Source organism: Cutaneotrichosporon oleaginosum (assembly GCF_008065305.1).
Source record: "Cutaneotrichosporon oleaginosum strain ATCC 20508 chromosome Unknown ATCC20508_contig04, whole genome shotgun sequence".
NCBI classification, from domain to species: Eukaryota; Fungi; Basidiomycota; class Tremellomycetes; order Trichosporonales; family Trichosporonaceae; genus Cutaneotrichosporon; species Cutaneotrichosporon oleaginosum.
The window spans coordinates 2,508,223-2,533,793 of record NW_027072173.1 but is presented as its reverse complement, the minus strand read 5'-3'; the positions used below and the strand labels follow the sequence as shown (position 1 = coordinate 2,533,793).

At 60.6% G+C, this 25,571-nt stretch overlaps 12 protein-coding genes across 12 annotated transcripts; 7 read left to right on the top strand and 5 right to left on the bottom strand.

The window, feature by feature from the left end:
* Positions 1–629: 629 nt before the first annotated feature.
* On the top strand, positions 630–2,262 carry COLE_05451 (uncharacterized protein; the record flags this gene model as incomplete). The annotated part of the gene is made up of 5 exons (XM_018424344.2): positions 630–825; positions 957–1,129; positions 1,172–1,446; positions 1,493–2,081; positions 2,137–2,262. 5 exons carry the CDS (start codon positions 630–632, stop codon positions 2,260–2,262), a joined length of 1,359 nt encoding a protein of 452 aa, XP_018275822.1.
* Positions 2,263–2,823: 561 nt separating this feature from the next.
* On the top strand, positions 2,824–3,493 carry COLE_05450 (uncharacterized protein; the record flags this gene model as incomplete). The annotated part of the gene is made up of 2 exons (XM_018421000.2): positions 2,824–3,281; positions 3,382–3,493. 2 exons carry the CDS (start codon positions 2,824–2,826, stop codon positions 3,491–3,493), a joined length of 570 nt encoding a protein of 189 aa, XP_018275821.2.
* Positions 3,494–5,890: 2,397 nt separating this feature from the next.
* COLE_05449 (uncharacterized protein) lies at positions 5,891–6,958 on the bottom strand (the record flags this gene model as incomplete). Its single annotated transcript, XM_018426979.2, has 3 exons — positions 5,891–5,948; positions 5,979–6,350; positions 6,669–6,958. The coding sequence occupies 3 exons, from the start codon at positions 6,956–6,958 to the stop codon at positions 5,891–5,893; spliced, it is 720 nt and encodes a 239-aa protein (XP_018275820.1).
* Positions 6,959–7,136: 178 nt separating this feature from the next.
* On the bottom strand, positions 7,137–7,711 carry COLE_05448 (uncharacterized protein; the record flags this gene model as incomplete). The annotated part of the gene is made up of 3 exons (XM_018426978.2): positions 7,137–7,200; positions 7,238–7,439; positions 7,621–7,711. 3 exons carry the CDS (start codon positions 7,709–7,711, stop codon positions 7,137–7,139), a joined length of 357 nt encoding a protein of 118 aa, XP_018275819.1.
* A 741-nt stretch (positions 7,712–8,452) lies between these two features.
* Positions 8,453–8,977, top strand: COLE_05447 (uncharacterized protein; the record flags this gene model as incomplete). Its single annotated transcript, XM_018419861.2, has 1 exon — positions 8,453–8,977. The coding sequence occupies one exon, from the start codon at positions 8,453–8,455 to the stop codon at positions 8,975–8,977; it is 525 nt and encodes a 174-aa protein (XP_018275818.1).
* A 668-nt stretch (positions 8,978–9,645) lies between these two features.
* Positions 9,646–10,155, top strand: COLE_05446 (uncharacterized protein; the record flags this gene model as incomplete). The annotated part of the gene is made up of 1 exon (XM_065626409.1): positions 9,646–10,155. One exon carries the CDS (start codon positions 9,646–9,648, stop codon positions 10,153–10,155), a length of 510 nt encoding a protein of 169 aa, XP_065482350.1.
* A 346-nt stretch (positions 10,156–10,501) lies between these two features.
* On the top strand, positions 10,502–11,131 carry COLE_05445 (uncharacterized protein; the record flags this gene model as incomplete). The annotated part of the gene is made up of 1 exon (XM_018419859.2): positions 10,502–11,131. One exon carries the CDS (start codon positions 10,502–10,504, stop codon positions 11,129–11,131), a length of 630 nt encoding a protein of 209 aa, XP_018275816.1.
* Positions 11,132–11,452: 321 nt separating this feature from the next.
* Positions 11,453–14,913, top strand: COLE_05444 (uncharacterized protein; the record flags this gene model as incomplete). The annotated part of the gene is made up of 3 exons (XM_018419858.2): positions 11,453–11,630; positions 11,696–11,915; positions 12,018–14,913. 3 exons carry the CDS (start codon positions 11,453–11,455, stop codon positions 14,911–14,913), a joined length of 3,294 nt encoding a protein of 1,097 aa, XP_018275815.1.
* Positions 14,914–15,548: 635 nt separating this feature from the next.
* COLE_05443 (uncharacterized protein) lies at positions 15,549–18,521 on the top strand (the record flags this gene model as incomplete). Its single annotated transcript, XM_018424343.2, has 6 exons — positions 15,549–15,956; positions 16,001–16,212; positions 16,309–16,450; positions 16,484–16,893; positions 16,926–17,902; positions 17,938–18,521. The coding sequence occupies 6 exons, from the start codon at positions 15,549–15,551 to the stop codon at positions 18,519–18,521; spliced, it is 2,733 nt and encodes a 910-aa protein (XP_018275814.1).
* A 134-nt stretch (positions 18,522–18,655) lies between these two features.
* COLE_05442 (uncharacterized protein) lies at positions 18,656–19,732 on the bottom strand (the record flags this gene model as incomplete). Its single annotated transcript, XM_018426977.2, has 1 exon — positions 18,656–19,732. The coding sequence occupies one exon, from the start codon at positions 19,730–19,732 to the stop codon at positions 18,656–18,658; it is 1,077 nt and encodes a 358-aa protein (XP_018275813.1).
* A 1,685-nt stretch (positions 19,733–21,417) lies between these two features.
* COLE_05441 (uncharacterized protein) lies at positions 21,418–22,907 on the bottom strand (the record flags this gene model as incomplete). Its single annotated transcript, XM_018426086.2, has 2 exons — positions 21,418–22,496; positions 22,556–22,907. 2 exons carry the CDS (start codon positions 22,905–22,907, stop codon positions 21,418–21,420), a joined length of 1,431 nt encoding a protein of 476 aa, XP_018275812.1.
* An 877-nt stretch (positions 22,908–23,784) lies between these two features.
* On the bottom strand, positions 23,785–24,993 carry COLE_05440 (uncharacterized protein; the record flags this gene model as incomplete). The annotated part of the gene is made up of 2 exons (XM_018424430.2): positions 23,785–24,530; positions 24,567–24,993. The coding sequence occupies 2 exons, from the start codon at positions 24,991–24,993 to the stop codon at positions 23,785–23,787; spliced, it is 1,173 nt and encodes a 390-aa protein (XP_018275585.1).
* Positions 24,994–25,571: the final 578 nt, after the last annotated feature.

Sequence of the window (25,571 nt, the reverse complement as noted above, 5' to 3'; positions counted from 1 at the left end):
CGTTTCGAGGACGTAGATGAGCTGCGGCGGCAGTGGACGGTCACGCCCAAACTTACCGTCAGAGTCAGAGCTTGAGCGCAAACATACCCGCACGTGAGACCAGAGGCCCCAAGATGAATAGAGTCTGAAACGGGCACGACTCCCGTTTCTAAGCTGCGATTCGGTACTGTAACTGATGAGCTACGTTCTTAACGCACTTGCGTTGCGACTCCTCCTCTGTCGACGCTGGTGGCGGCGTGGTGATCGAGACCAAGCTTTTGAGAGGCTCCGATCATACTCGGCGTCACTGGAGCACTCGCCGGGCTTGTCAGATTCATGTTAGTGGTCATGCTGCAATAGATACTTGTTGAATCGGAGGTTCGAATGTCTCTAAGATTCGAACGGCCGACCTCTCCCACAACGGCAAGTTGATACGAGTGGCAAAGCACGTGTCGATAACTCATAATGACGTGGCGTTGCCCAAGGCGTTCCGTCGAGTTGCCTGTTCACCTCGACTCGTTCTCCACCCATCCTCCGGCGCTTCGTTCATCCCCTTCCCTCATCTCCTCCTCGACATCCACATCAACGTCGTTTCTCCTCCAGACTCTCAGACATCTGACAAGTTCTAGCCTCAAGCTCGCTTTATCCCAATGCCTCCGAAAGCCGCCGCTGCGGCAGCAGCTCCTGCCGCCCTCGCCGCGGGTTCTCCACCTCCACCGGAGCCCAAAGCCAATGATGCCAACGACATCCTTGTCATCCAGGACCTGATGGACACGATCGACCAGATTCCTATCGAGCTCACTCGGGTGCACTCTGACCTCAACGAGCTCGGCGCTGTATTGTACGGTGAGTGCAAATGGGGCGCACGAGAGCCGGCGATCAGTGAATTGGCGGCCTCCACATTGGCACGCCATGAGGGGCATCGTTGCTTTGTTTTCCGAGCCCGTATGACACAGCCGAGCTGTAGCTGATTCCAGCCACGCTGTGTAACCTCGAGACCAAGTTGCATCAGCTCATCAACTGGATTCAGGACCCTACCATCCAGCCCGAGCGCCGCTTCCAGCTCTTGCAGGAGATCGCTGAGGAGGCCGCTAGATACAAGCTGGGCGGCGATGACAAGATTCGCGTCGCGGGCGGCGCGTGTGATGGAGTGAGTGTCGCGAACAAAGTCGAGAAGTTGCCTGACGCGCAGATTATGGGCCACCAGCGGCATATCTCTGAGCTACTCAACGCGTCCACGCTCTTAATCAAGGACCCGCCGTCCCCGTACACCGCGGCCATGACATTGGTCCCTATTCCGGCCCCCGCCGCCACCCGTCGCGGAGCGCGAACCACAGGCTCGCCATTCAATGACCGTGGCACGCCGACCAAGAAGAAGCGCAGTCGCAAAGACCAGCTGGGCAAGGACGACGACGATGCCTCATCCGTTAACGGCGACAAGAAGAAGGCTCCAGTGAAGAGGAAGAAGTGAGTCGTTTCGGCAGCACCCGCCTTAAGACCCGCTGACAATCAGGCAGCCGCGTGGGGTGTCGCCATCTGAGTCCATTGCTTCAACTGCAGCGTACGGCAAGGATACCGGACCCAAGACTGCCCGTCAGATCGCTGCCGCAGCAGCCAAGGCGAGCGCAGCAGCTAAGCAGCAGCGTCAGGCCGATGACTCGGACGACGATACGGGCGACGAGGAGCCGCGCGGCGGGCGGAAGAGCACGGCGATGGTCGTTAGCGCCTCCAACGACAGCCTTGCCCCGACCGGGGCCCTCGGCATCGACATCGGCAAGAGTCGCGAGGGCTCCGCGGGCAAGAGCGGCGGCGTAACGCCCAGTGGGAGCGGGACGAAGAGCGCCAAACGCGGACAGAAGCGTGGGCACGGCGAAGATGACGAGGAGGAGGATGAGGAGGACGGAGACGCGCCTCCCACAAAGCGCACCACCGCGAAGAAGGTTGCAGTGACAACGGCGGCGGGTGCGGGTTACGACAGCGCCGATCTTGGTGACGACGGCGCAGTCGACGACAATCTCGACTCCAAGGTCTACTGCACATGTCGCCAGGTGTCCTTCGGCGAGATGATTGGGTGTGATGACGACGACTGCGAGATTGAATGGGTGAGTTGAGCTCGCGTCGGCGAACTATCCTCCGTTTGCCCTTACTGACGGCCAGTATCACGTCGCGTGTCTCAACCTCGACAAGGCGCCGGAGGGCAACTGGATCTGCCCGCAATGCCTCGAGCGGCGAAAGCGTAACCCGAAGGCGAAGAAGCCGTCGAAGCCCGCCAAGCGTCGTTGAGCAGTGCGCCGGCTCGACCAGAGGGACAATCACCATTCCCCTCACTGTACCGTTTTACACTTTGTATGCATAGATTGTGACAGTAGTTGCTTCGCAATGGCGTTGGAGGCGTACGGCGCTGGCGCCTCATGCTGAAAAGCCGTGTGAAGAACGACTAGATGAACGAGTGTGGACTCATGGCCCGCGGCGGGATAAGCTCGTGATGACTTGCCATTGGCTACACCTAGCTACACATTGATGAGCGACTGTCGTCAGTCTCCTTGCTGTCGACGCGGCAGGGCATTTAGTGACGCGGCCGTCGACTATCTGAAGGCTGCATCATCGGCGGAGCAGCTCAGTCATCACCGAGCGTCGCGGCGTTGTCGCCGAAGGAGTAGCGGCTCGGTAACCTAAATCTGCGCGGTACCTGCCAAACCGCGACGCACGGTGATATAACAATTGCTGACGATCATCTGACTGTGACTAATCATCCGCAGGCCGCAGCCGCAGTCCCGCTGCCTTCCATCTATCTACCTCACGACCACATGACGACAATTCAAAGCCGAAGCCCGGGATCCAGCGATGCAGCGAGCGTATAAGAGCGCGGTTGTACTCGGTGTCCCAGCTCACCACCGACCTCTCTCACACCCACCTCCACCATGGCCGTCACCCCCCTCCGCCGCGCGCTACATCACCGGACACGACGCGTCTGGCAAGTCGGTGTTTCTGTACGAAGGCGCCATCCCGACCTTCACGGCCGGCCTGGACGCCGTCACGCAGCATGGGCTGCCGTGGTCTGCGGCCGACCCGCCCGACCTCGCCGACAACACGGACACGCAGTTGACCACGACGACGCAGATCCACACGGGCGCCGGCAGCACTGCGCGCTTCCTCGTCGTGCCGCCCGGCAACACGGCGGTTATGCACCGCACGGCAACGCTCGACTATATCATCATCCAGAAGGGCGAGATCGTGCTCGAGCTCGACGATGGGAGCGAGCGCGTGTGCCGTGAAGGCGACCTCGTTGTGCAGCGCGGAACGTGAGTAGTTGAGTGCAGGGATGATGAGAAGAGGCAGGGACAGAGGAGAGAGACGAGCGCGAGAGAGAGAGAGGGAAGGGACGACGTGAGCTGACGTTAGCAACCACGCATGGCACAATCGTTCAGACAAGCCATGCCAGTTCTACGCCATTATCCTGACTGCGCCGCTGCCCAAGATCAACGGGAAGCAGCTCGAGGCGTCCCATGCTTAGGCCCGCCGCTACGGAAGCAACATGAAATTGTATCGAGTAGACGTGGCCGCGCGGGGCTCAAAATAACCAGGAGAGTAGCGCTGCTGGGCTGCATGGCTGACGGGCTGACCGGCGTTGACTGGCTTACTGCGCTCAATGGCTGACTGGTTGACTGCCTGCCTGCCTGGATGACGGCCTGACTTACATGATACACTACCATCCCCTCGGTCCACTGAGTATGCTGCACAGCTTCATCACATTCTCAAAGTATGTAAGACTCTTGTTGTAAGGCTTCGGTGTCCCCTGTGAAGAAACTTCCTGGTTATTATCACGGGCGAAGGCCGCGCGCGACCGCTTGCCCATGACGGCCACCAGTCGCGGACAAGGACGCAGCAATGCACTGTCCTCATCCGGCTCTGTGTGGCCCAACCAACAGAAAGCAGTCAGAGAAACGCATTGGGCCCAAGTCTTTTGTTACTATGGCTGAAACAGTACAGCAGAGTCTGCTCAAAACGAGGCTCACGCCCAGATCACGCCTCTGGGCGCGCGGACATGCGGTGCAGTGAACTCTGCTGAATGGACTCACGGGGCCGAGCGAATCGCTCCACCGCGGATGGTGCGGTTCCGTGTGCGCTGGTGTCAGCAGGGCTCACGCGTCCCTCCCATTCGATTGGGAGAGAGAGCTTTGGTCAGTCGCTCGGACTGTGGGCATTGGTGGTGGCTCTAACGGAATGCGGGGCCGGAAGACAAGTGGTGGATGACAGACACAACTGTTCACAGTCAACTGCGGCCTGGTGTCAGGTCGCAGCGGTCTGTCATCCACAATGTGCATGACCCACAAAGCGTGGGGCCACAACACGCAAGCGGCCACGACGCACGGACGCGGACTGGTGGTTGCACATTGGCCTCTGTTAAAACGAGACCCACACCCTGGTATCTCAATATCTGACATTGGGTGCGCGAACCTGAGGATGCAGGTCGGTGCCGAGAGCCTTGCTGAGTGAGTTGTTAACTCACTCGTTAGCGTTTCCAAGGATTGCTGTGCATGGGGATGGCGAAGGAGGATAGCGGGAGGCGAGGAGGAAGGGGCGTAGATCTTAGAGCATGGGCGTCGGTGTCAGCACATGCCCTAGGTAGTCGAAGGTCGGTGTACGAAGAGAGGGGCGAGGAGGTTGTCGAAGGGGGGAAGGGGAGGGAGTATGATGGACGAAGGATGAAGATGGGATGCGAGATGAGTGACGAAGAAGAGATGGGAATTGGGTGGGATGACTGGTATTTATAATGCACTGAAGAGCTGGTCGAGGCGAGAGAAGCTGTTGGCTTCTGGTGCTTGGCGGCTGACTGGACTGTATGAATTGACTTACGTGTGACCCGCCTCTTCATGTTGTGTGATCAAATATCAACACGTGACCCCTTGCTCGAAGTCGAATTGATGGTTCGTCCGGCCTCACCGCCTCGAGAAAAGGGACAAGGCTACGGATCTAGTGAGTCAATGAGCAAACGAGCCATTGTACCGCATCTCAAACAATGGGGAGCTGTTGGACAACATTCCAATTCTGAACGTGGCACTTGAGGACAACTGAATGGAACTAGCGGCGATCAGCTCCGCTCGTACCTCCGCTACTGCGGTCGACACCGCAGCATGACATGCGCGGTCGTCGCCGCCGAGGCTGATTTGGGCCACCCCCGCGCCAGGAGTTGCATGCGCTGGGTCAGTTGCTGGATGCTGCACAATTGTTCACCTCCGCATGAATCAGCATCAGGGAGTGAGGGCGAAAAGACTTGTCTCTCACTGATCGATAGAATCACGGGATGAAAGGGAACAGCTAGCGCGAGCACCATGTGTGACGCAGCTGTAGACGATGTGACCAGCACCGGGGATTGATTGTCTCTCAAGAGCCTGCACAGTGCTACATGGACCTCAATGGCGTACAAGACTGCCAGCGTGGCTCCACAGCTCGAGCAGCCACATCCATCAAATTTAACAAGAGCGCTTTTGGACGACTGTATCTGCCGGCACCCGGTAGCTGGGTGTGCACAGCATGCATCCGCCGCTGACTCACGACGAAGCTTACGTGCGACCTGCAGGAGCAGATCTTTGTGAAATCTCAATTTACACCCCAAGACGGACGAGCAATGACTGGCAGCTTTTAGGCTCGCACAGGAATGAGATAATGACAGACAGGACAGGGACGCTCGCCTTTGAGGCTTCGCAGGATCACGGAAGGTGCTATGTTGTCAGGCATGAGACAGCTTGGATTATTCACGATCGAAGAGCGAGGAGCGACCAGACGATGGCCCCACCTGTCCCTTCCCACATCTCACACGTCACACGTACTCTCGCTTCGTCAGACCAAAACCTACAGAATCCTGTGCAACAGCTACGAATCCTCAGAGACTGGAGGGTCTCACTGACAGCTAAGACCGCTTGCCCTTTGCGAGCAGCATTTCGTGGCACCGAGGACGCACGACCTGGCTGCCATCAGCAAGCTCGTTCCAAACTCACCGCCACGCCATCGACGACTGCTGCTTGGTGCGGCCGGGCACGGCTTCCGCAAAGCTCTTGCTGTTGGCCCCGTGGGCCACGACGTGCTCGAACAGCTGCGCGTACTCCTCGCCCGTCCATGCACGTGCAGTGGCTTTGGCGCTAGGTCCGGACGCGCGCTTGCGCTTCCCCTTCACCTGCGGCTTCTCGTCGTCAGATGACGGCGTGTAGTTGCTCGCTTCGGAGTTGGTGCTCTGGTGCGGGAGAGAAGGCTTGGTGTCGGCTGACGAGGAAGAAGAGGGTCGAGCCCCGCGCTTGCCGACTGTCGCCTTAATACCGCTAGCGCGGGGGGCGGGAGTGCGGGAGGGGGAGGAGGGCATCACGGATGTTGGACTGCCGATGTAGAGAAGTAGACTTTAAAAAGGGTTAGAAGGAGTGGAGAAATACCGAGAAGAGGAGACCGGAGCTAGAAGAGCGAGGAGAGCGAGGACGAGGAGGAGAGCGAGAAGGAGTGCGGAGCATAAGTGAGGTGAGCAAGCGAACTCGACGTGGGAAGCAGCAGACACGCGCACCAGCGCCCCGGGGCGAGAATCACACATCCATAGATCTGCCTTTATCAACTACGGCGTTTCGCAGCCTTTGCAACAAGCGCTTCGCGGCACGTCGGGCCCACCACGTCGCTCGCATCAGCCCGCCCCGAGCAGGACTCACCGCCACGCACCCGCGGCCTGCCTCGGTGTGCGACCCGGCACCTCGGAGAACGCTTTTGCGCCCGCGCCGCTCTTGCTCACGCTCTCGAAGAGGGCGAGATACTCGTCTGCCGTCCACGCGCGGTTGCGGGGGCCAGAGGTGGTGGTGGGATTGGTCTCGAGACGGCGGCGTTTCCCTGTGTTGACGTCTGCCTCAGGCGCGGCGTCGTTGGTGTTGCGCCTGACGTCGGGCTTGGTGTCTTCGTCCGTGGTGGCCGGCGTCGAAGGGGAAATGGCATGAGTGCGGGGCATGGTAATGTGGTGTTCGGGAAGAGTAACGCTGAGAGGGTATCGGGCAGAGGTCAGGTGTTCAGAAAGGAGAATGAGGACACTGAGCAAGTGTGCCGACGAAGGCGCTCGGGCGAGAAAGTCACGAGCCTCGGAGCGAGGACGGGGCGCATAGCATACGGTATGCACACTTCAGAAGCTATCAGCGGCGGCGCTGGCCGGCCTTGACCTCGAGCGCGGCCCTGCACGTCGGCTCAACGACCTGACTTGCGTCAGCGCCACCAGTTACACGTCGATGCCCACCGCCACGTCCAGTAGCTCTGGCTGGCCGAGCGGCCGGGAACGGCGTGAGCGAGCGACGCGTGACTCGGGCCGTACTGCACTACGTGCTTGAACAGTGTGATGTACTCTGCTGAAGTCCAGGCGCCGCGCACGGCTGGCGTGGGCGTGCCCGTCTCGGCCTTGGGTTTGCCACGCTTGAGGGTGGGCTTGGCGTCAGGCGTCGCTTCGGTATCGGTGCTCTCATGGCAACCCCGCTTGCTTGGGCGCACCTCGTGCGGCTCGGGGGATGATGAGTGGCCTCGCATATGGAAGACGCAGGTCAGTGATGTGGAGAAAGTCAAATGCTAGGTGATGAGAGCAAGACATGTTGCACGATCTAGTCCAGAGGGGCAGAATGGGCACACCGAGCACGAGGGGCATGAGGATAGGGCGCTGTGTGCTGGTGAGGACAATGCTCTCATCGACGACAATCAGCCGCATGCCGCCGTACAGCATGTTGGCGCTCGCTTGAGCATGCCTCGTACTGTAGGCCACTCGCCCGTCAGATCGTCAGGTGGTGAGGCACAGACACAGCTTGAGGAACATGTAGCGAGACGTCGTCACCTCCGTCATCTTCGGCCCCCTCGTCACTTAGCTACTACTATTGTCATCTCCGTTCATGTGGTGATGGTAAGTTATGTGGGAGTCGCAACTGTCAGAGCCGGGTTAGTAAGGCTCACCAACCGTTCCATTCCTTCCGCTGCACCCAACATGGGGGAGTCGAGAACAGCGCGCAAGGAGTTGACACCTGGCGTCCACCGACAGCGACGACTCTCCATGTACTGCCCCTCTCTCCTCCATCTCCGCCTCCGCCACCCTCACCTCCATCCCCGCCTCCTTCGCACGCGATCGAGCTCGCCGAGGGTCGCATTGACCGATCAGCTCGGGTCTTCGACGAGCGCCGCCGCCATACCGTCCCGCAGACCCTGGGCTAGAATTGGAGGCGCAGTCTAGTCTCCGAACCCAGAAAAGCGTTGAGCGCGGAATTGTCGTTGTGTTGTCGGCGCCACCAATTCATACTGAGGGTTCGCGATGGGAATTGTAGAACTCTGATCATCTTGGGCCGCGGAGGCATACCGAGCTCCCTCGCCCAGAATTCCGGGCTGGGCCCTGCCGCACTCGGGGACGCGAGCGCGGACCTGCCTCTTCGAGCCGACGCGTCTCGCTGTGCTCGTGCACTGGCAAACCTAGAAGAGAATGGAAGACGCAGTGCGTGCACCGTGTTCAGAGGAGAGTCGAGAAGGTCCAGAAGGCCATATTGCTGTCGGCATCGTTATCCATTCCGTACACGGCTCCACAGGTTGCGCAAGGTGTAACTCTGGTTCAAGCATCTCGTCGGCGTCACCAGTACGGGTCGGACGGAGCGTGACAGGTGTGACGGGTCATGTGCAGGCACTGCTTTCCATGTTTGGGTCCCAGAGGCCAGAGCTGGCTATGAAACCTGCTCCTATGCTCCCATGTTCCCATGCTGGCCTCTCGGAAGCTGTCGCCTCGGCATGCGGCGAATTTGAATGCCTTGTGGCGCGCACGGGCGTGGCGCTCTGCAGTTTGCGCTTCTGCGTCTTATGGTTCATGGGATGCGGCGTGGTCCAACAGCTGGCAGCTGGGTCAGGACGAGCCAACGCCTCGTGCCCAGTGCAGGCCAAACAAGACGAGATCGACAAACGGCAAACATGTCATAGAGTTAGTTGGTGCCTTGCACGACGCGTCGTGGTCAATTGACTTTGGAATATGGGTACCTGGCGACCTTGTTTGTGTTTAGAGCCGAGCTAAAGTTGGAGCATGAGAGGGATGGTGCAGAGCGTGCATGCTGCAAAAGAGTGCGGACACCTCCGCCGGCGACGGGAACAGTAGCCATGATTGAGCGCCACTGATGACATTATTGCGTTGGCCAAGCGGGCCCTGTGCTGCGCCATGCGTGATCTTCTTGCCTTTTCTGCTGACACCGCATCGTGTTGCCGGCCATGCCGGCGAGTGTTTTTCAACACCCACGCCTAACGCCTTGCCGTTGAACCCTCGCGCCCCTCGCTCCCCTGCTCGGTCCCCGCCCACTGTTGTCCTGCATGTCGTGGGCACTAGAGCTTTTCAAGAGATCTTCACCGCACACACGTCACTGAACCCTTGGATTCTGGAGCCAACTTGAACTTGTCCTCGTCCTCGGCTGACACAGACATCTTTTATTACTTTTCAGCCCGAATTTCGGGACAAGGTATCCCTTACCATGAAAGCTATCGGACAGGCGGCCCAGCAGATGCACATGTCCGTGTGATGCGCAGATGGAGGTCGGATACAGCACAGGCGTACGTGCGTGCGTGCAGGCGGACGCGCCTGGGAGTGTTACAGCATCAGTTGGGGAGAGATGACAGCATCGTGTGCCGGCTGCGCCGGAGATGGGAGGCATGGGAGGTGGGGTGAGGGTGATTGCGTTTCAGGCGCGGTTGCTTTTCTGGTGCGGGTCGGTCGGGGCATATGAGCATGGCAACCGCCCAAAGACAAAAAGCACAGGAAAAAGTCATGCGCGTACCCGCGCCAGAAAGGGGGCATGGGAGGGGGGGGGGGGGAGGCCCGAGGTCCGAGGAACGACGGAACCGAGAGGCAGCAGAGTCAAGGGCGAGCGCCCACCCTGCAGCCTGCAGCCTGCAGCCTGCAGCCTGCTAGGCTCTGGCCTCTGGTCTGTCGCCAGCCAGACTCTGGTCTCCGGGCTTTTGTACTGCAATAAGAGTGTGGTGATGAATACCTCGAGTCCTCAGAGTAACGCATTGGATGAGGCGAATGGGCATTCTATTAAAGGGTTCAAGCGACGCAGAAATGTTGATGTTGGGACAATTCCGCCGTCACTGTGGCCGCGATCCTTGACATCTCAGGGGGGAGTCTCTCCCTGGCATGAACCCAGCGACTGATTTTCCCAAACATCACGAGAGACACGGGCCAATGAGGATGGACGTTGGCGGCGGGTGGCATGGGAGGGGGAGGCCAAACGAGCGAGTGACCGCGCCTGCTTTGTAGCAAAGGAAAAGCGGTCGCGTCCGGACTGTGCCTATCGCCCTGAGGATTGAGGACAGTTACGCATTACTCAAGGGTCGAGCATGGCAGCTAAGCAGGGGGCATGTCGGCATAAAGTGTCACCACCCGGGCAGCGCGCCCGCGCGCGGATGCAGCGAAAGGCAGCAGAGGCGAGAGAGGCAGCAGAGGAGAGTAGGAATAAACTGCAAGACTGAAAGAGACAGCTGATGGAGAGGGCGGAGGATGGATCCCTGTCTGGCGTGGTCACCCTGCAGAGCGCCTGACGCCGGCCTGACGTTTGCTCGACAACCACTCCCCACGCAGCTCGTCTCTCTCGTCGTCTCTCGTGTCGTCTCCTGCTGCTCCCAATCACTGCAGTACTCTCATAACTTGTTCTCGTATTGTCCTGTTACTCTCCTTCGCTCCTCCCTACACGCTCCACGATTGTGCTTGAGCCTCGGTTGTATATTCCATACACCGCAGTTACATCGCTCTGGACCCCCTCTCCTCCTCCCCTCCCGCCGCGGCTCATTCGCACCCACAGTCCTTACTCGATCCTGTCCTCCTGCATCTCGACTCCTCTCTCTCTCATCCTTTCCATCCATCCCCATCCTCCCCCTCCCCCTCCTCCCCCTCTCTCTCCTCTCTCCCTCATACCCCGCATCCTCCTCCTCCTCCCTTCTTGTCATTGCTCTACTACTCTCTAATTCCATTCATCGACCTGCACTCGCCTCCCAACACACCTATCCCATCTTCCACCGCGCGTCGCTTGTGTCCCTCACCTTGTCCTCTTCAACCCCCGTCACGCTCACGCTCACCTCATCACCCACCCCCGCACCGGAATTGTCACCACCCCGACACGCGCCCTGTTGATCGCACACAACACAGACGCGCACACTCTCGGGAGTAATCGATATTGCTCCAAACACACACTCGATCCTCCTCCTTCGTCCTTCACTCTCACCACATCTCTTGTCTCTCCTCGGCCTTGCCTAACACTACCTACTCAAACTCGAGAGCCTTACTCCACTCGACACACTTGGTCTCCTGTCTTCGTCACCGCGATAACTTTGAGCACAGCGCGCACTGTTCACTGCATACGCTGGAGTCCACAGCAGTCACCAGCCCAGGTGAACGCGCGTGTTCCACCGCCTTCCCCTTTCCCCCCCTCAACCCCTCAACCACGCGTCAACAATGGCGACCGCAGTACAACATCGCCCTGCCGGGTCACGTCGTGCATCTGCAGGTGCCGGCCCTAGCTCGGCGGCTAAACGTCTCTCAGCCATGTCCGGGAACAGTGGCACACGCGAAGCAGACGCAAAGATGATCGGGCAGTGGAAGATAGGCCGGACCATTGGCAAGGGCTCATCAGGTGAGTTAGGGAACCCCACGGTCGTCTCTGTCTCTTGGTAGTCGCCCACGACTAACACTGCACAGGCCGCGTCAAGATTGCAAAGCACGCCTCAACCGACCAATATGCCGCCGTCAAGATCGTTCCAAAGGGTCTCATCATGTCATCCCGCTTGAGCATGAGTGAAGCAGGTACCAAAGCCGAGAAGCTCTTGCTCGGTATTGAGCGCGAAATTGTCATCATGAAGCTCATCGACCACCCCAACGTCTTGTCACTCTACGATGTTTGGGAAACGAACGACGACCTGTGAGTTTGACACGCCGTAATTGGCGGCAATATGGGAGTCGTAGCCCCTGGTCTAGAAAGAAGGGGCCATCCTCCGCTTGTGTCACCCTGACTGACGCGCAGTTATCTCGTCATGGAGTATGTTCCCGGTGGCGAGCTCTTTGACTACCTTGTGCGCAAAGGCCGTCTTCCACAGCATGAGGCTCTGCACTACTTTCAGCAGATCTGCTATGCCGTCGACTACTGCCATCGCTTCAACATTTGCCATCGTGACCTCAAGCCTGAAAACTTGTTGCTCGACCAGCACAAGAACATCAAGGTTGCCGACTTTGGCATGGCAGCGTGGCAGGCGGATGAGAACTTGCTCGAGACTTCGTGTGGTAGCCCACACTACGCGTCTCCCGAGATTGTTGCGGGCAAGTCGTACAATGGAACGGCAAGCGACATTTGGTCGTGCGGTATCATTCTGTTCGCCCTCTTGACCGGTCGTCTACCATTCGACGACGACAATATCCGCACTCTCCTGCAGAAGGTCAAGACGGGTCAGTTTGACATGCCTACCGACATCGACCTGCAGGCACGCGACCTCCTCGCTCGTATGCTCGAGAAGGATCCGGAGCTTCGCATCACCATGCCCGAGATCATGGTCCACCCATTCTTCTGCTCCCGGAGTCCTCGGCTGATGGGTGGACGCAAGATGCCTGCTCCTCCATCCCTTGACGTTCTCGCCCGACCTGTTCGCGCCGAGGATGTCGACGTGGACCTCATGTGCAACCTCAAAACGTTGTGGCATGCCATGAGCGAGGAGGAGATCTACCAGTCGCTGCTGAGCAAGGAGAAGACATGGGAGAAGGCGGTCTACCACCTCCTTGTCCAGTACCGTAGTCGACACCTCGAGCAGTACAACATGGACGCGGACAGTGACGACGAAGATCGCATCGCAGCGCCACGACCTCATGGAAGGGTGGCAGCGCCGACCCCATCGCCCTCTCTCCCTGCTCCGCCACCCAAGCAGCGCAGGGTGGCAGCCCCGTCGCCTCCCACGACGCGCCGCAAACCAGTGCCTTTGGCGGACAACGAGGCTGTCCAGAACCGCGCGACGCCTCCTCCCCGGCCAAACGCACCCACGCCCAAGAAGGCTGCTAACGGCATGATCGTCGACTCGCCTGCTTCTCGCACTCCGTCGAAGCTCAACCCTCGGTCACAGGCGGCCCACCCCGCCGGTCCCCGCGCTATTCGTGGTGGTGGTGCAACCTCGCCTCTAAACCCCCATGCCCCTCATATCACCCTACACGAGGCGACGCCTGTCAAGGAGGTAGTCGCGCAGCAGCCCGTGCCGGAGCGAGCATACGGACATGCGCGCTCCAGATCGGTCGAGCAGAGCCAAAGCAATGTGTATGGCCATGCCCGCTCCCGATCTGATCAGGTTCGGTCACCGGTTGTGGCCATGTCGCCTGTGCTCTCGGCTCACCACTCGCCATCTTCACACGAGATGCCTCTGCCCCCTCTGTCTCCTCCACAGGGCCTTGACCAGAACTTGCAGTCATTCCTCAACGATCTCACGGAGCGCGTCAACTCGATGGGGATTCGCGAGTCGACCGCGTCGAGCAACTCGGAGCATGCCCAGTTCCAGGGTGCTGAGTTCCAGGCAGCCCTTGCCTTCATGGCACAGCAGTCGCCTGTGGCGTCTGTCCCCGAGAACCCCATGCAGCTCCCCGCTCACCGAGCCGAGTTCCCCCCCTCTCCCCAACCCGATGACGTGGACCAGTTCGCCGATGCCGACGACGATGACACTTCGGCGGACAACATGTCCATCTACTCGGCTTCTGCGTCTGTGCATCGTTACACGGCCCCCTCGCCTGTGCCAAGCGTTCGCTCGTCTGTTGGACCAATGCACGCCCCGCGCAGCCACCACACCCGCAGTGGGCCACCGCCGGTGTCTGGTCGGTGGAGCCAAGCCTCGGGAAGCTACCGCAACCGGTCGATCTCAAGCAGACCCGAGTCGCCGGCGCTTCTCTCCCCTGCCGTGTACACGAACGGATTTGACTCGCACGCACACCCTCCCCTGCCCGCCGTTCCTGCGTCCGCTCTGCGCGCCGAACGCTCTGCTCCGCGTCCCCCACCGAAGGCATCCCGCCCAGCACCGCCACGCCCAACCCACGTTCCTCCTCGTGCGGTCGACAGTGTACTCCAGCGCGAGGGCGGCGAGCTGCGTGTCAAGTCGACCCTTGGCCGCGAAGACTCGTACGCCTTTGTCGAGCTTCCCAACGAAATCGAGGATGGAGTGGAGAGCACGTGGGGCAGCTCGACCCGTTCAGGTGGCTTCGGCACGCATCGTGCTGCGGATGGCTTCGGCATGCTCAAAAAGCGCAAAAAGATGTCGACCGAGGCTCTGTCGTCGCAGCCGCTTCCTGACTCTATGGCCAAGCGGTCGTGGTTCAACAACCTGTTCTCCTTCAAGCCGGCGTCCTGCGAGATCCTCGTCAACAGCCGTGACATTAAGGAGGGACTGAAGCGTTGCAAGCGCGCACTAGAGGCTCAGGGAGTCAAGGTCATCGAGACCCAATACCAGCAGCGTGGCCTGCGCTGCAAGGTTGGCGAGGTCAAGACGATCAACGGCGACACGATCAAGGGTGTGCGCTTCCGCATCGAGTTTGAGCGTGTCTACGTCGCGCCCGGGTCCAGCGGCGGCTCGGGCTTCAGCACAAAGGCGGTTCTCACCCTCGAGAAGGGCGCTCAGTCGACCTTCCGCGCTGCGTACAACCGCCTGCAGAAGGCTCTCGAGAACGAGGCTCAGCAGGCGTCGCCACCCTCCGAGACGGGCAGCAAGTTTGCGTTCCACGCCTCCATGCCCCGTGCGGCGGCTAAGAACCGCCCATCGCTCAAGGACGCCAACTTGCACTACCCTGTGGCGGCGGCGCCGCAGCACCGTAGCGCACCCAACACGCCACAGTTTGCGACATTTAGCCCCGAGATCCAGGCGTATCGCCGTCCGCAGCCGCAGACCATCCGGTACTAGCGTGCGTGGGCCCACGTCTCCCCCCTTCCCCCCTTTGCTCCCCTCCCCTCACTCCGTCCTGCCCCTTCCCATTCCAACTTCCACTAGCATACAGCGTTTGATTGACCGACATTCACGCATCCACACTCCCTCATATTATTTATGACCTCTTAGGACAGGCCGCTGGGGCCTTGTTATGATCCCGTGTCACCCGCGATTGTGTCTAGGTGTAGCAGCAAAGCAATAGAACCGGATGATGCAGCATGTTTACTATCCGATCATCCGAGAGGGGCGAGGGCGAGGGCGAGGGCGAGGCGGGGAGTGCGAGTGCAGGGTTATGAGGATGAGAGGGTTCTAGTAGGGAGACCGAAGGGTTCTAGCTTGCAGCTGGTTGACGATCCGACGACTGTCGATCCCTTCGTTGAGGGATTTGTGGCATCCACAGATCTGGAAAAGAAAAGAAAATACAAAAAAAGGTCAGTCACCCGACTTTTGCCTTTCTCCGATCCAGCATTCCACCTCCACCGACCTCCACCGACCTCCACCGGCCTCCACCATTTACTTCCGCGCCGACGTCGAACTCTGCGGTTCATGACCGAACATTCGCCACTACTGCCTGTACGAGCATCAACAACATCGAGCCCGCCATCGCGACAATGGACGGCTCCTCGGCGTCGCGCGCCTTTCCCCTCCCCTCCATAAGCGAGGACACGCTGCACTACATCCTGCACCCGGCGGGTGCACCTGACGCAGCTGATCTCGCGGCCCTCGCGACGCTCATCTCGGCGCACGTGTCGCACCTTCTTCCCTCGCCGTGGCTGTGGAACAAGGACGCATGGGAGCTCAAAGCGGCCGCACGCGAGGGTCTCCCGCGGCTCGAGGGGCGCATGCGCGTCGGCGACGCGGTCGACGACGAGTGGCTCGTCGTCTGGCTCCTGCGCGAGGTGTCGCGGAAATGGCCTGACCTCGTCACGTCGATCCGCGATAGCGACGGCGAGTTCCTGCTCATCGAGGCCGCGCATGCGCTGCCTGCATGGGTTACGCCGGAGAACGCCGAGAACAGGGTGAGTGTCGCGCCTACGCCGCTCGACTTGCCCGCTGACCCCAGTTATGGCTGCATGACGGCCACCTCCACCTCCTGCCACTTAATGTCGCATCTTCCTCCCGACCACGGCAGATCGCGGACGACGAGTATGACGATAGCGGCCGCGCGGTTGATGCGGGCGCGTGGGTGAGCGAGGCGGACGCCGTCGCGGCTGTGCGGTCGGGCAAGTATCGCGCACCAGAGGTCGAGGCTGCGGTGTGGGAGAGGATAGCGTGGTGAGTTGATTGGCGTGGCCATCTGGACAGCCGAGGTGCGAATCCTGCCTTCGACCAGGACGCCACAGGCGCCGGACTGAAACATGCTGATACCAGCTACCCCGACGCACTGAAGACGCATCAGCACCGCGCCAAAGCGTACCTCCCCCTTCCCGTTGCTCGAGCGCTGCACTCAAACCCAGAGCTGATCCAGCGCGCCGTGGAGGGTTTCTACGTGCGGGATCCGGCACAGTTAAGGGTATGTCCGGCAATCTTAAAGCGCTGACCACAGGCGGCCTCGCGGATGACGCATTTCCCACCTGCTCCCGCTGTCCTTTCGTCCGTACTGATGACACGCGCGGCCTACGCGCAGCTGCAGGGGCAAGTGTTCCACCCGCCGCGAGTTTTCGGGCCAGAATGGCACGTGCGCGAGGAGCAGGGAGCAGACGAGCGGCGGTGGCGCGACCTCGGCGTTAAGATCGCGACGGGCTTCGAGATCATGTATCGTGAAGGGGGGCGGAAGGGGCGTGTGGCGGACGCGGCCGCTTCGCCCGACGAGCTGAAGGACCAGCCGGGGTATGCGCGGTACATCGACGACCTGCAGCACGCGGGGTACTTCGGCGACGAAGTGCGCGGGAGTGCGCGGTGGAAGACGCGCGAAGCCGAGGCCGCGAAAGGCTGGGTCGAGGCCAGGTCCGAAGAGTGAGTGCGCGTACCCGCCCAGCTGACAGTAGTACGACACAGCAGCGCCCATCGTTTGCGTACCTCGTCGACAAGGCCGTTGAGGCGACGAAGGTCGAGGATCTCCCGCCCGCGGGCGAGGAGGACAGCGAGGCATGGCTCGAGGTCGACCCCGCCGAGCTTGACGCGATGCTGAACCGCACGGCGGGAGCTCGTGGGGCCAACGGCGAGATGGAGATCGGTGAGGAGCACGGGCGTGCACTCAAGAACCTTGCTGGGCAACTGGAAGCCTTTGTTGGCGGCCAGGGTGATCTCGAAGGCGCGCGGTTCGCCGACGAGCTGAGCGACGAGGACATGGGCACGGACTCGGAGGAGGAGGAGAGTGGGCCTACCGCAGAGGAGCGCGAGGAGCGCATGCGCACCCTCGTCCCGGCGTTGCCTGAGGGCGAATGGGGTGCGGGGGGCGGCGATAGCAACGGGGCCGCGGCTGAGGATGACGGCGATGGCGACGTGGACATGGCCCCTCCGAAGAAAGGGATGGTCGCGGGGACGGCGATGGGAGACTCGCTTTTACCGCCCAAGATGCGCCCACCACGCTTCGAGGCGATGCACTACGACGGCGTTGAGAGCGACTCCTCGGACGAGGAGGACGACCTCCCGCCGCAGGGCACGCTTGGTCGGCGCATCGCCGAGATGAAGTGGGGTGAGGCGCCGCCGAAGGAGGCGACGATTGAGGAGATCGATGACGACGCGGACGAGGACGACGAGGACCGCATGGACCGCGAGCGGAAGAAGGCGCTCACGCTCGACGACGACATCGACGAGCAAATGCGGCGGCGGGTGTGGGGCGACGACGGAGACGGGGAAGTGGACGAGGCCGGGGACGACATGGAGGGCGTCGAGGACCAGCCGGCGCCGCAGGACCGCGATGGGCCGGACGAAGCCGAGTTCCTGCGCTTTGCACGCGATGCGTTGGGCATCGACGGTGACATGTGGGACAGCATTCTGGAGCAGCGGCGGGCGCGTGGTGGTGAGTTTGCCCTCTGCGCGCGGAGTTGACATCAGCGTTCATCCCTGAGTCGGCTGGAGGTACATCGAGCGGAACTGTTCTACCTGCTGCTGCTACGGCAGCGGCGCCAAAGCCTGACCCTTCGCTCAGCTCATTTGAAAGCATGATGGCTGCGATGGAAGGCGAGCTGGCGCGGCACAAGGCAGCGGAGGCTCCGAAGCAGCCCAGCGGACCGCTGTTCGCGAAGCCTGCTGGTTCTGTTCCGCAGGGATCGAAGAAGAAAAAGGGCAAGGGCAAGAAGCCGACGGTGTCGTTTGCCGAAGAAGACGAGCCGGCGTCGGCACCCGAACGCAAGGGGCCGTACGCGAACCTCGCGTCCCTCCCGCATCCGGACGAGCTCGACGACATGTCGGACGACGCGCTCGTGGCCATGGACGCGGAGCTGCGCGCCGCGCTCAAGGAGAGCGGGGCGGATGAGTCTGAGGAAATGGAGGGGCTCGACGACGACGGGCGACGCGAGTACGGCATGGTGCGCGATCTGCTCGAGAGCTATGCGGCACAGGGCGGACAGGCGGGCGTGGTTGGTAACCTCGTGGGACGATTGGGAGAAGCGGCGAAGCAGGACAAGGGCAGGAAGTGATGCACTGTGCATCGCTGGTGTGCGTGACGGGATATCGCTACGGTCACTTCTTACTGTCCTTGGTGGTCTAATGCTATTGACGGGCGCTCACACATGCTACCCTGCTGATACACGACTAGGAATACACTCTAGGCTTACTCCCCATTGAAGTAGGCGACGAGGAAAGGGTTATCCACCTCGAATCCGGGCCAGATCTTTGGCACAGTTCCGACACGGCGGAGGGCTGTGTCGTCGCAATCCATACACAAGCACTCCTCGTGCCACTCGAGTCCAGCGACCTCGTGCACGACATACGCCATGTTCCATCGGTGATCCTCGAAGTTGGCGGGCAACTGGTCGGGTGTGAGGAAGGGCGGAAGCGGGCCACCAGGCCGCGTCCAAGCGGGGCGCCGGCGCGTGACATTTGGTACGGGCGACGGGAGCTCGGTGAACTGTGGCGCCGGCATATAAACAACGCTTCTGCTGGTGGCGGCGGTCCGGGCGAGGGGCGATGGACGGTACGACGCCTGGTGAGGGGTGGTCGAGTGCGAGGGAGGCTGGTAGATGGGCGAGGTCGAGCGCGAGGGCGGCTGGTTTGCGGGCCACATACGAGCGGGGTGTGGCGAGCTGGGACTTGGCGTGGGCAACACACCCTCGGCCTTGCGCTGGGCGGTGCGGGTGCGCGCAGCGACGGCGGCCGCATCGATGTCGCGACGCATGCCGGCAGCCCACGAAGGGCAGTCGTTCGGTGGAGGGCACGCTTCTGGCCAGAGCTGGCGCGAGACGTCGTCTGCAAGCTCGATCGGGCTCCACTCGTAACCGTCGGAAATGTCGGCGGCGGTCCCGCTGATGCCGCGCGAGGCGAGCACGGCACGGAGGGTCGGCTGAGGCTGCATCCGAGCGGTGGTGGGCGAGGGCGCCGGGGAGCGCCGTGTGCGCTGCTTCGGGGTCGTGGTTCGAGGTGGGGTGGGATAGGCGGTCGATACGCCAGCACGGGTCGGGGTCGCGAAGGACTTGGCCGTGCTGGTTGCGTTAACAGAAGCGGTGGGGATGGGATTCTTGGCGGTGGCGGCGGCGGCCTGTTTGGTCACCGCCGCCGCCGCCATGAGGCGCTTGCGCACGGCCGCGGGTACAGGCTTGGCGGACCTGCCCCAGCGGGGCCGGATGGCCTTGTATCCCGAGTGAAGCCGTGGGCTGGGCGGCGGTGGGTTCTTGCGTAGCTTGACCTTCATGATTGGGTTATGGAGAGTGTGGTGTCGAGGAAGAGAGTATCGGTGTTGTTGTGGTGCGTGGGAAGCGGGAGCTGGCGCAGGAGTGTGGTGTGTGGCGAGGATGGGGCGGTCGCGCAGTGTATGGCGTGATGTGTGGGAGTGGAGGAGTGAGCGGATAAGGAAAGACAAGTCGAGGTTGAGGTTTGACGTTGTTGCTATTGTAAAGCTGGGCGGGAGGGGGGAGGGCAGGTGAAGAGAGTTGAGTAGAGCGAGGGGATGATGGGCATGGTGGCGAGGTGCGTCTTCTATGTGCGCCGGCAAGAATGATGAGTTGTGAAGATGTAGAGGCTCTCTATTGTAACTCGCCATGTCAGGAGGCAAGCGTCCGGCGCGGAGGCATACCAAGGACCCAGTATGCATTGCCTGGTCTGTCGGGGTTGGCTGTGCATGTTGCGAACAATGGAAAGAGGGCCAGGATGGCGCGAGGCCGGCACGAGGCTGTGCGGCTGGTGCGGCGGCGAGTGATGCCGCTCTGAACGGACGGCGCGGGGAGAGGGGTCCTTGGCCCCTTGCCAGATGCCCAGCTGCCCGGCCGCTTCAGTTGCCTCGCTAACATCTGCAGCCTTGCATCCGGATAGGGCCCCGCGACAATGCTCGGCGAAGTGGACAACCTCCACTCACCAATGGACCACCTCCAACCACCTCCACCGGCAGCAGGCTGGCCGCCACCTGGGCACAGCTCCATCACTCCCAGGCCAAGCTCCCTGCGCTATGCACAAAGGGGCCCAGCCGGCCCCAGGTTGCAGGAGCTCATTTGAATCACTCCCGCGATGAAGCGCATGTGCGCCGTGGACCTCAAGGCGGAGTCCATGTTCGGGAGAGTTGTGAGGTGCTGTCGGGTGGAATCCGTGGGGACATCCTTGAACGTGGGCTTCTCAAACGGCGAACTTTCTGGTGTTTACCAAGAACCTTGGCATTCGCTCGAGCAGAGTGCAAACGTCCCATCGGTCATTGCCATTCTGAGCTTCTGGGCTGCAATCTGCGCTGGTCTTTCCCATCGCTTCCATTTCAGATTCAAAAGCGGGAAAGTAAGTTGGGCCGACCTACAGCGGCTGATACAGGAGGTGAGGCGTGAGAGTGGAAAACTGACGAGTCTGTCTGTAAAATGCTATGCATGGATCGAAGTGGTACAGGCTAGGACATGACGATTATGGGTCTAGTCGTCTTTTCCTTGTTGCCGATGCTTGTGCCAACGACGAGAGGGAGAGGGGGGGCTGGGAGGGCGGGTGGAGAGAGGTGTAACGACCGTGTGGATATTGCACAGAGACCGGCTCTGCTGGACTCTGGTCTGCGCCACGTACCATCGATGAAAAAGTGGCAGAGGCGGTAGTATACGGGGTATGCTGTATGGTTGATAAGCTTGGCACAGGCGGTAGTATAGGTGATATGATGCAGTGCTGATAACTTCGGTACAGGCGGGGGTGACGGAGTGCTGATAGTTCGAGCCGTGTTTTTATCGATGATGATGATGCTTATGTCGACAATGAGGGGGTGGGCTTGGTTTGGGAGTAGGAGGATGGTGGTGATGGGCGTGTGGGCGGCGTTGTGAACAGGGGTAGTTGTAGTGGCATGACGGCGATTGGGGAGTCGAGTCGTCGCCTTGCCTCTCTGCTCGCTGTAAGCGAGGGCGTTTTGCCGTGCGTACTCTAGTTCCCGCGGCGATTATTCGTCTTGCGCGGAGGTGGGGTCCTGACGGTCCTCATCTCCGCGTCGTCAGACTCAAAGTGGTCGGACTCATCTTCGTAATCGAAGGCGAAGTCGTCCCTGCCCTCGTAGTAGTTGCCGTCGGTGGGTTCTGCACTCCAGTCCTCCCGGAGGTTGGCGTCCTCAGTGGCAAGACGGCACACTAGGGTGTGCGTGCGCGTGGTAGGGGTGAGGCAACGGCAGTCCTCCGGGCCCTTGTAGATCGGGCAGGACTCGGTGTGCGTCATGCCGGTGCACGAGCAGTCGGAGACCATCTGCGCCTGTACGGAGGCAGTCTCATCATCGCTGTCCACGTCCATCGCATCGTCCTGCGAGTCATAGTCAGACTGGTAGCCGAATTTGGTGAGGTCGGTGGCGACGTGGCCGGTCTCCTTGTCACCGTCCGACATGCTGAGCTCGGTCCTCTCGGTACTACAGTGCGAGCGTGCGATTGCCGCCGTGGAGCGCGAGCGCTCATAGAGGGACTGGGGTATGTCCGTCTTTCCCTCCTCGTCCGCCTCGTCACTGTCGTCCGAAGCGCGCGTGGACCTGGGCGAAATGCGCCAGTTGTTTGGAACAAAGCGGGGGGAAGCCAGCACATCGCATTCTTTGTCCGACGAGGACGGGGACGGTGATGTGGGCGAGAACCTCGAACCGAACCTGGACTTGCCGACACCCGTTGGGCTAGGGGCCGACGTGCGCGTCTGGCTCGCATTAGCCGACATCGGGTGGGAACTGATGCCCACAAGCGCCGAGCCAGCCGCGTCAGAGGCGATGAAGGGGTTCACCATGTGGTCCCCCTTGGCGTGGGGGTGAGAGTTGTCCACGGGCACAGTGGGCGAGGGGCCTGGGAGGGCGGGAGATTCCTCGGTCGCGCTGCGGCCGTAGAGGAGGAGGTCCAGAAACTTGGAGGGGGACGTGACGGCGTTCTGGTAGTGCTCCGCGGCAGCTGGGGTAGGCGGCTCGTAGAGGGGACCATAGCTGGAGCCATCGGGCGGCGTTTGGGCAGACGGGTCGTGCGTGTCCACGTCCGGATATTTGTCTATGGTTAGCGAGTTGGGCGAGCAAAAGGAAATGCCATTCGAGAGCAAAAATACTCACATGTAACCGGATAACGACGGTGAACGACCATAGGTTTTGATGAGAAGGGGCTGGAGAAGGGGCTGGAGAACGACTCGGCCCCGCTTGGGAGGATGAAGCGGACACGAGTGCTGCTTTTCTCATGCGGAAGGGTGAAGCGGACGCCGGCGCGCCTCCGAGTAGCGACGGGCTCGACCGTGTCATTGGCGTCCGGCTGACGCTCGCTGAGAGACATATCATCGTTAGAAGGGAGATCATGGGAGCCGTCCTCATGAGTGTCTTCCGAGTCCAGACAAAGGTCTCTGGGAGTAGACGGGTCAATGGCGGGGAGGGGATCCCACTTGTTGGGAGTACCGTTGGGCGTTTTCTTCATGGTGAACAGAACGACCTTGGTGTGGAGGGGACAGGTGTCGTGATGCGAGGGAGAGGCGTGCCAAAAAGCAGGACGATTTTGGCGAGCGGGGAGATGAGAGGGGGGAGTAGGAAAGTGAGGAGAGTGAGGGGGATAAAGATAAGGGGAGTAGATGCGGGAGGGGATGAGGGAGGGGATGAGGGAGGGGATGAGGGAGGGGATGAGGGAGGGGATGAGGGAGGGGATGAGGGAGGGGATGAGGGAGGGGATGAGGGAGGGGATGAGGAGATTTGTGAAGGGAGAAGTTGAAGCGAGAGAAAATGAGAGGGGGCGTGGAAAGGAAGTGAAGGGAGAGAGAATAGGAGGGGGGTGACGAGGGAGAGGAGAGGAGAGGGGTAACGATGGGAGTGGCAGCGTGCCGTTTATATGCCTGCTGCAGGTGCGAGCGCGTGAGAGTGAGACGAGAGCGAGGAAAGGTGACCCGTGGGTAGCTGAGAACGTGAAAACAAGGTGTGAGGCGAGATACATACAGACGGATGACGAGGCTGAGTGAGGTGGGGATCAAGGCCGTGAGAGTGATGCGATGATGCGAAGAGCCATTGTGGGGGCTTGTCGTGGAACACTGCCTTCAATGTTCCGGCCCCTCGTCAGCGGCACAGCAGTGTAAGTCGTCAGTGATGTGAGCGCGAAACTGCGTGAATTGTTTGCGGCTTGTGGTCATGGTGCTGATTGATGCACTCGAGAGATAGCCGGCGTGGCGAGCCATTGTGCTCCGCCTATGTGCTTCACATATTTCATTGATTGTGGGCAGTTCCGCGCGGGGCCTTTTCGACAGTAGACAGCGTAGCAGCGACCATCAAGGGCGCCAGAAACGGCCCATTACTCCTACGTTCACTGTCTACTCGATCTTTCCGTTCTTGAGCCAGTGGTTGAGGAAAGACAGGGCACGCTTCGGCTGGTCCATGGGGACCATGTGTCCTGCGCCCCAAATCTTGAGGAAAGTAAGCTTGTTGTGTGACTTGTACTCGCCCGCCTTCTTTCCGTCGATTTCCCACTCCTTGTACTCGGCGGCGTTGTACTTGTCCTTTCCAGTCCACTCGAGCGCCTCCATCCACATCTCGTTGCCAATGTAGTTGCAAATGAAATCGAGGGTGCCGACGTAGTTGAGGACGGAAATGCCGCGCTCAAGGAGCTGCGAGACATACAGCCACGTCTGGCCGGAGGCGTCGAGCGAGGCAGCAAACGCACTCCCAACGCCGTTGTCACACGAGTCCCACTTGCCCTCCTTCTCGACTCCGAGATACTTGCGAACTTCCGGCAGGTTGAGGTACGTTCCGATCTTCTTGATTTCCGGGTAGCAAAGGGAGTCAGAGAGCTCCTCGAGCGTGCACGGCTTGGAGACGTCGTACGGGTTGACACCCGCATATATGAATGATGAGCCGATCGTGTCAGTGCAGTAGCCGGCCGCAATGGAGCAAGCAGTGGCGTCGTGCGAGTTGATGCAGTCCTTCTCGAGCATCCTCTTGCAGCGTGGCACACTCTCGGCCATCTCGATACACTTGCCAATGCTCTGGACTGTCTGGTTCAGGTCGGCGTGCACCGTGCACTGGTAAGGGAAGTACGACTCGGTGGTTGTGTACGAGCCTGCCATCAGTTGAGGGATCATCACGCACAACTTACTGGTAATGCCGTTACCGATCATAACGCTCTTGAGATTGATGGGGTCCTTACCCTGTGCCTCCAGCCACTTGTTCTGGTCGTGCACAGCTGACGCAAACACAGGAAGGTAGCGGCCGCCGTACGACTCGCCAGCCATGTGGAACTCACGCCCGCGGAACTCGGAGAACGTGTCGAACCAGATGCTGATGAACGCAGCAATGTCTCTGCCAGCCTCCTCGGCAGTGCCAACGACCTGGCCGTGACGCGCCTGCGAAAAGCCGACGTTGACGGGTTCATCAACAAAGAAGATGTTGGCACGCTCGTTCCACGAGTAAGGGTTACGCTTGGTGTCGTTGACGCCCTTCGGGTTGTCGGCGACCGTACAGGGGCCGAGCTCCATGAAGAGGCCGATCGAAGACGAGCAACCGGGTCCACCGTTGATCCACATAATCACGGGGTCTTCCTTGGGGTTTCCGCGCGACTCGAAGAAGTAGAAGAAGAGATCCTTGCCACCGCCAACGTCGAAGTACCTGGTGTGAGCGACGGAGCGGAGGAGCCGGAGAGATTATAACCAGGCTGCAACAAACTCGCTAAGACGACCCACCCAGTGAATGACTTGACATCGGGGTCGCACCAGCCCTCGGTGCTCTTGATGCGCACCTTGTGGTCCTGGAGTAAGCGCGCTAATCGAGGTGGCGAGCGGTCTGCCTTCCGGCCACCGGGCCACGCCGCTCTTCTTCACACCCCCGCAGACCGCGCAATTACTCACAGGGTGCATGGATGAGGTAATAGTATAGTGCTCGTCGTTGGGAATGGATGCGAGTGTGATGTCGCTCGCGGGGGAGAGGACGCGGTCTGGCGTTTCAGCGAGGAGGTCGCCCGCGACAGCGAACACGTCCTCGGGCGATGGGAGGCGGAACGCCGCCGCGAGGGGCACGAGCAGGGCGAGATGGAGCTTCATCCTGGTATGGATGAATGAAGATGAAGAAGAACAACGGAGAGTTTAAAGGTGATGCGGCGTTGCAA